The following is an 8,725-nucleotide window of genomic DNA, read 5'->3' on the forward strand; positions in this document are numbered from 1 at the left end:
ATCAGGACTGGTGCTATATGGCTAGGTAGTAAGATCGGGAATAATGGCTCCTACAAAGTCTTAATCAAATTGGAGACCTTTGCACCCATGAAAATTTGGAATGTACCTTTAAAATAGCCAACATTCCCTGTAATCCACGTTTGGGGTATAACTCCCACATATGAAATCAAGAATTAGAACCTTGCAGCTTATAAATGCATCCACATTTCAGCATGTTAATGAAATGATTCAGTATACAGTGATTTTTTTTCAACCTTTTTATTATACACAAGATGCAAATAACAGCAACAGTTTTCTACTGAGGGGGTTGACCACGCCCACGTCCAAATCCACCTCTCTGTAAATTAAAAAGAAAACATTACAAGTTTGTTACACAATTACCTCATGAGTCAAAGAAAAAAAGAGTTGACAGAACTTAAAAATAACTAGGAACGCAGTAAAGTAGGGTAGTGTGTAACGTTAAAGTAGGGTAGTGATGCCATCATTCAAGCTATAGGGCATTTGGACAAAAAGATTCTTAAGTTAATACCCCAAGTAGAAAAACTAAAGGACAGGGGCAAAATATGTCATAGCTCAAATACTCAAAAATATTTCCTTTGAATCTCAAGTATTTCAATCATGGTGCAACTTGGTCAATAACTAGCTAAATTAAACTTACTAAAACTCCAGGTAGCCTTCATATTATGCTTGGGAAAAGAAGGCAACTAAAGAGAACCATAGCTCACAAATTCTTTATTAGTAAATATTTCATCTATTTAGTTGCCATTATTTGTATGATGAATGAAGCTCCCTAGGTATACCACATTATTATCGCTGAAACAAGCCAAACACACAAAACAATATTTTACACTTACTGGCAATTAATATTTGGCCCTTTCTACCTGTACAGATGATACTCTAAATTCTATTAAACCAAACAGTAATATTTTTCATACAACAAGATGTTTCCTCTAACGAAGATGAACACAACTACATTCTCATGATTAATGCTTGATGGGATTTTGAATTACCTAGTCATCATGGCATGCTGTTCTTTCACTTTTATATTTAAACTACAGCATATTTTTAGCATGCATTAAACACAGTAAAATACGTCATACTTACAAATTGAAATTCAGTAGCTGACCCAGCACCAGCTTCTGCCTTTTTGTCTGCACCAGCTGATAGCAAAAAAGTATTAAGGTAAGAATGTGGTATATGAAGATTTCTATTTACACGTAGATATGCCTAAAATTTATTAGGATATTAGAAGTCCAGGTACAACTTATAGTCAGTTATGCAATTTTATTGCTGAAGTCAGTATATGTTGTTACCCTAGCAAGCATTCCTTTCCCTGTTTGTTAAGAACAACAAAGCTTGGATGAAAACTGTTTTCCATAATAACACTGTCCTTCTAAGCTCAAAATATTTCCAAAGCACAACAGAACAGGACAATTCTTCCTTTTGCAAAAGTTCATGGCCTATACTACGGAACATGAAAACAATGGCAAAAGCTAGTTAACTCTTCAGTTCGGCAATAAAGTTAATACTTACGAGGAGCTGCGCTTCTTCTATAGGTATCCCTATCAGCTTCTCCTCGTGTAAGACGAGCTGGACGTTCACCCTCTAAACCTAAAAAAATAAAAATGAAAAACCTCACAATTTAGTCTGAAATTAAAAAATAATCAGAATCAGATTAACAGAGTTGTATGGGACCTTGTAAGGTCATCTAATCCAAACAGGACCCTACCTATACCATTTCTGACAAATGGCAGTCCAGAAATGGTATAGAGTCTCCTGCTTGGGTGGGGGGTTGGTTGAATTATGATTCAGCTTGTATTTATAATGACACTAGATTCATTACTTTTGAAGAGAGATTTTAAAAGGTATGATATCAATTGTTTGATTAATTGATTGATTAATTAATCAGTTAGATGCAAATATTTTATCTACATCTTTCATAGAATTATATATATATATATATATATATATATATATATATATATATATATATATATATATATATATATATATATATATATACACACACACACACACACACACACACATATATATATACATATACATATACATACATACATACATACATACATACATACATATGATTCACTTGAACAAAGTGCAAATATAATGATTCTAGGCAGTTATTTTCTCCTCACATCAACCTTATTGATCATTATTTTAAGTTGCCCAAAAGCTATTCATTTCAGCTTTCTCTTATACTGCCCACCCACTGTGGTTCAGCATTCTAAAAACCAATCCTGTCAATCTAATTGGATAAACTATCCATCATAATGCCACCTATAGTAATAAATTCAAACTGTACCTATAGTTCACTCTGAATTAAATGACAAATACATCCAAATCTAATTAATACAATCATCTAAACATTGCAAACAGGATTAACTGAACTAGTCACCATGTCCCATCAGGACTAAAATTTTAAACAGCACTAAAAAAAAGTGCATGCCATTTTTCACACTTATCAACCATTGCAGCAATACCATGGTCACATGATCAAAATTTGGAATGACTCATATTTATGATGGTTGTAGGGTCCCAGAGTCATGTGTTCACATTTTGCGACCTTCTGACAAGCAAAGTCCTGGAGAAGTCAGATTCACTTAACAACTGTATTACTAACTTAACAACTACAGTGATCCATTTAACAATTGTGGTAAGAAAGGTTGTAAAAAGAGGCAAACTCACTTAACGAATGCCTTACTAGCAATAGTAATGTTGGGCTCAATTGGGTCATAATCGAGAACACCTATAATCATATGCAAAAGTCCAAAGATGCTTCAGGGGCATGCCACCCAGCAATACTTCCTTTTAAAAAAGTGGTATCTTTTCCTGGGCTAACACAGTAGCCATATAATCCTAGGAAATACATATTCAATTAAGGCACATTCATGTGAACTTTAAAATAGCTTGTGGCACACTATCATATCTTCTTAATTCAATAGTGTATCTTCCCGGCAAAGTGTGGATAATCGTAAACCTCGGAAAATACAGCTTCCTTCAAGAGGTGCCAACAGATGCAGAGGGCAAATGTCATTCCAAGACATTTTTTTTTGGCTTCAAATTTGAAGTATAGCACAAATTTAGTTTCTAACTGGTGAGCCAGAATATACCATATTTTTCAGAGTATAAGATGCATCTTTTTCCTTCAAAAGAGGCTGAAAATCTGGGCACATCTTATACACTGAATACAGCATTTTTTGCCTCCCGAAACCCCGCCTCCTTCACCAAAATGGCTGTGCATAGCCTTTAGGAAGCTTTCAGAGTGCTCCTGGGGCTGGGGAGGGCAGAAATGAGTGAAAAACGGGCCGGGTTTTTGCTCAAATCCCCCCCCCCGGAGCATTCTAGAAGCCTCCTAAAGGCTATTCATGCCCCTTTTTTGACATAAAATGGGCCATTTGTTGCTCATTTGGGGGGAGGCCTGCCCATCAGGAGCAGTCTACAAGCATGTAAAGGCTATTCATGCCTTTTTGTGACAAAAAACACGCCCATTTTCACAAAAAACTGGCCAATTTGGGAGGGTCTGCAGAGTGAAAAAACTTTTTTATTTGCCCTTCAAACCTTGATGCGTCTTATACTCCGTTGTGTCTTATTACTCCGAAAATACGATATATTTACTGAAAAGTGAACGATTTCAAATTGTCTCTTTTTATAATTTTACCTCTAACTTTTAACGGTCAATGAAAACTACCGGCCCTTTCATAATCATGTATTCCTACTATTACAGACACAATAATAAATCCCCTTTTCAATTTAATTATTTCTTTACAAGAAATAGAACTACTTTTCATTTCACCTGGCAACCATTTTAGAGCTATAATTCAGCCAAAGTGAGATTACTTAAAACAAGTGGCTATAATACAAAAACCTGGAAAAAAATTATATGCACTGTACTCTGTTCGCAATTATTAATAGTTCATGAGTCTTTTGAAACTGAAGCAGTACACAACTGAAATAGGATAGACCAAACACTTACCTACCTACCCTAAACATTAATTGAAAGTATCACTGATATACAAATATTTTACATTTTAAAAAATACTGTTCATGTGTGTTGCTAGAATAATGATCATGGACAGTTATAGAGAACTTCGAGGAATTTAGTATTTCTCTAATGAACTAATTTAAAAAAAATTAGAGCCAGGGAATACAAAGCTTGGTTGTCAATGTATGTCAACATAATCAAAACCAGAAACATTCTAGACCAAGAGAGCATTATTACACTAATGCCTAAAACACATGCTACTTTCTTTCTAAAGCAAAGATTAGCACTATGATCAGCAACCAAAAAGTTTGGTACACAGGTAATCCTCATGTAGCAACTGCAATTGGTTCCTGCAAAATGTCATTCAAGTCTAGGTGTGTGCACGCATGTATGAGAGAGGGAGGGAGGGGGGAGAGAGGGAGAGGGGGAGAGGGGGAGGGAGAGAGAGAGGGGGAGAGAGAGGGAGAGGGGGAGAGAGAGAGAGAGAGAGAGAGAGAGAGAGAGAGAGAGAGAGAGAGATGCATGAAATTGTAAGAAATATATATAGGTTAAATCCAATATACTTATAACAGCCCTGCTTTCTCATGGTATAATACTCTCTTTACTGAATGTGTAGTGTAAGCATTTGGATTTTTGTTTGGGAAATAGATCTCAAGGATCATTTAAATTTTTGTCAACTATTTTACAACTTAATGCATTAAAGAATATTTTAAATTAATGATTTGTTATTATATGTTTTGAACTCTTAAGACATGCAACATAAATAGTTAAGTAAAATTAAAGGACCCTTCCAAAATATTTCTTTTCTTGGCAATAAATACCAAATCCAGAGAAGAAATCAAAATTTCACTAATAAATCAAATTATCAAAGTGAAATTCTAAATTTCCAAAGCAAAACTCACCTTTGGGCCTGGGTCTGCCTGTTTCAGGACGGCTGCGACGCAAAGTGGCAGGCACAATTTCAGGTGGTAGATGGAGATAATCCCGCAGGTACTGAATGCCCTCATTGGTCAGATACCAATAAAAATGCCTCCAGGCAAACTGTTCCTTCACGTAGCCACGAGATTTCAAGGACTAGGAAGACACACCAATTACTTGTTGCAGAAAAGAATAATGTTTCAAAGACACAATTAAACCCAACTAAGTTTCTGTCCTGAACTGTTCAACCATGCTTCTATACATCCTGCAAAATTATAAACAGGTAATACTTTCTTTCTTCTCTATATATTTAAGAATTAGAAAAATACTGCTACTTCACAAAGTGCAACTTTTTCAAACCTAAGGTCTGCTCTTAATCCCAACCAGAGCTAACAACAGAAAAGAGTATAATGTTTGCATTTTTAAAATCCCACTTCAGAAGTTTTCTCAGGATCAGCTTGCCATGGAAGATTAAGACAGTATTGTACCTGCTGGAATTATTTCTACAGTGCTACTTAAATATAAAAGCCATGCCCTATTATTAACTTTTATTTCTTAAAATGAAAGATGTAGACTAAATGCCTGTGGCAATGACAGGTATTCACAGGTATTTATTGAAGGATGGTTAAGGATATGAACTTAGTACGTAAATAATGCTATACTGGTAGCTGAGATCCTGCCAAGGTAAACTATACAATGCAAGAATGCCTAAACATATTGAAGAACACAATAGATGTGTCTGACCTGGAAAATGAAGTTCAAATTATACATAAATGACAATATGTAGAGCAAGAAGATAAATCTGTATACTTAGTAAAATGCCTTCTTTAAGCAGGAAAATAGGAGAAATTTCAAGGAACTAGTATTGGCAGAAAAGTGGTTTCTGTAGTCTGCAGCAAGGAATGTTTGTCCAAAAAAAGTGAAAATGGCTACATGTTAAGAGTATAATTGTGCCCACTTTGCTATGTAGAAGGAAGAACTAGGTATGTTAGAAAAATATATATAAATAAATTGAATTAAGATGTATGTGTGGTAAAATATACAAGATATGATCAAGAAAGACTGAGTGCTGAACGAATGTGAATGTGATCAATACAAAAGTGAATTACCAGTACAAAATAAATATATTGCATTGGTTTGGCCATAAAGAGAATGACAACAGCAAAACAAATATAAGACAGATGGAAAGGCCAATAAAGTGGGGAGTTTATGAAACTTATGAGCTACTCCAAAACAGTTTAAAGAGCAAAAGAGAATATATGTAGTACTGTATGGCCATAGGGGAAACAAGAGGGGTTTGCAAGGGCAGAAAGGTTTGGACTAGTATATTGAAAAGTGTTGGTGTAATCTAAACAATTGTGCCACCAAGGCGATTCAAAGATCAGTTTAACTGGCTGGTAAGATAAGCATTTACCTGCATTGCTTTCATGACATGGAGGTTGGGCACATTTTTGTCTGCTAGTTCTGGATGCTTAGGCATGTGGACATCTTTCTTGGCCACCATCACACCCTCCTTAAAAGGAGTTCATAGATTGCAATACGATTTTTCTTAGGCATCAACATCTGTGGGAAATAAAGATTTTGTTGTCACCTGCAGTCTCTTTTCCAGTTCAAAGTAGCAATAGTTGTCAAGAAACACCACACAGGTTAACTTATTGCTGTGCCAAAAACCTGAAAGGTAACGTACATACTTGTGTATCCCAACCACTACAAAGTTAAATAAACTTCAGAGGAAGACCACCGTTAGCTTAAGATTATTTGACCAGTGGCCAGTATAATTTGCTGTGACTGGATTAGTCTCAGGAAGACCCCCGTTATGTCCCATGTTTTAACCGGAAGCAGAAATAATTACATTTCAAATCACCAACACGGAGACATATTTTTCTCCCAACAAGTAGCAATAACTAGAGGATGGGACATGGATGGAAGCTTCAATGAAACTAGAAATGCTTGGCAGTTTCTATTCACCACAAAACATCAGGCATAATAACATGTATCTTTTATAAACTCCAGCATACACTCGCATAGGGATCAATTCTCTTTATAGTTGGCCTCTAGTGAAGTTTTCATCTTTATTCATAGCTTTTAACCATTCCGGGTGGGAGAAACCTCCACGCAAACAGGACCACACAAACTGCAGATAGGCCTACAGTATGTTCCAAAAAAGAAAAAAAAAGTTGCGATGCAGGGGACGAACTGTATTGCTAGAGCCCCACAACGTTCCCACGTTCTCTCTTCAGAAGACACGGCCTGGATTAATAAAGAGCCCGCCTTCCAAACGGCGCATCCCAATTCCACCTTTTTTTCTCGAGCCTCGATTCTCCCCGACCAATTCGAGTTCAACGAAAATAAACAACAGGGTGCCTAAGAGCGCCAAGGAAGAGTACCGGTCAGTGCAAACGTAGGATGCGGACGATGCACGGCGGATAGACTAATAAGAGCCAGGCCTTACCGTGGCGGCACTCTCAGGACGAAAGCTGGAAAAGAAAGAGCATGCGCATTACGATCTCTTCCTGCCTCGGAAGGACCCTTGGAGAGTTAAGGAGTCGGCTAGTCTACTGCCTTTCAGCAAAGCCTCTAGTATTGTAATCGAGCAAGAGCGTCAAAATTAGCTATCCTTCAGAATCTAGTTTCATTTTGATTACTTTTTAAAATTCATTTTACATTACTTTGTTTTGTTACATAATTTTATACAATGAGGAATGAATTTGCTACATATGTTGTGCATAGCCAGCTTTACAAAAGTGGTACATTTTGCTACATTGCACTTTTCTCTTTCTTTGTGTCTTACGACTACCCATATTTCTTACCCAATGGTATTGAGACACATAATGTTTCTGACAATTGCAGGAAATATATAGCCATAATTGGTAAATTGAGTTAACACAGTTTGATTTCCTGGGCTTAACCCAAAACGTGACAGGTCTGAGAAGCTCATAAACAAATTTAATAGTATTGGCTTTGGGCTTTTTTCAATGGATGAGCTCTGTGTCATGGCCCTCATCAGCTGTTCTATTTAGAATAAAACCATATTATCTGCATCTGCATAATATTTCAGGTTAAAATAGGTTTGGTTAGTTTGTGTTTGTGAAAAACAAAGGGTCATAGAATAAATTGATTCAGAGTTCTCTGGAGACAAAAATGACCAGACTCAAAATTATCAAATTTTGGATACATTATGCAAAGACCTGATCCCTTGTGAAATCCATAATCCTGGGAAAGAAGAAAGGAAAGAGAAGGAGCGAACAACTTGATTGTACATAATTAATGTCATACCCATGTGCAACATGAATTTATACTATATGTCAGGGTTGTCAAACTCGCATCATCATGGCAGCATCAAGTGACATATCAGGACTTCCCCCCCCCCCCTTCATTCAACTAGGCAGGGGCGGGGCAAGCACATAACACATCTGGCCCGCAGGCCACAAGTTTGACAGCCCTGTTATAAGTGTACAATACATGGAAACTACGAATGTCAACTGAGCAGTGATGGACTAAATACAAGCTGAGTTTTGACAGCTGAGGGAAGAAATAAATACATTTGCATAGGCTTGTGGTTTGGGTTAAACTTAGCATTTAAAGCCTATTACAGTTAAACATGGCCCCCTTTGCAAGCATCTCACTTTCTACCAGAGATTGTCCTTTAAAACTATATTTAAACTGGTTACCAGATCTGGGCTAAAAACCTCAAGATGACAAATAGCAGCAAAAATATACAGATAATTTAACTGTTTGCTTATTTCTGGATATTTGTAGCCAGACTCATTATACTAAATTCAAGGCTGAGTCAACCTTGAA

At 36.5% G+C, this 8,725-nt stretch overlaps 1 protein-coding gene across 1 annotated transcript; it reads right to left on the reverse strand.

Annotated features, from left to right (window-relative positions):
• Positions 1 to 252: 252 nt before the first annotated feature.
• On the reverse strand, positions 253 to 6,487 carry RPS10 (ribosomal protein S10). The gene is given in 6 exon segments (XM_032217286.1): positions 253 to 337; positions 1,105 to 1,160; positions 1,534 to 1,611; positions 4,909 to 5,080; positions 6,339 to 6,445; positions 6,448 to 6,487. Coding segments are annotated over 6 exon segments (495 nt in total). The 3' UTR covers positions 253 to 295.
• Positions 6,488 to 8,725: the final 2,238 nt, after the last annotated feature.

The sequence above is a fragment of the Thamnophis elegans genome, chromosome 5 (assembly GCF_009769535.1).
Source record: "Thamnophis elegans isolate rThaEle1 chromosome 5, rThaEle1.pri, whole genome shotgun sequence".
In the NCBI taxonomy this organism is placed as follows: domain Eukaryota; kingdom Metazoa; phylum Chordata; class Lepidosauria; order Squamata; family Colubridae; genus Thamnophis; species Thamnophis elegans.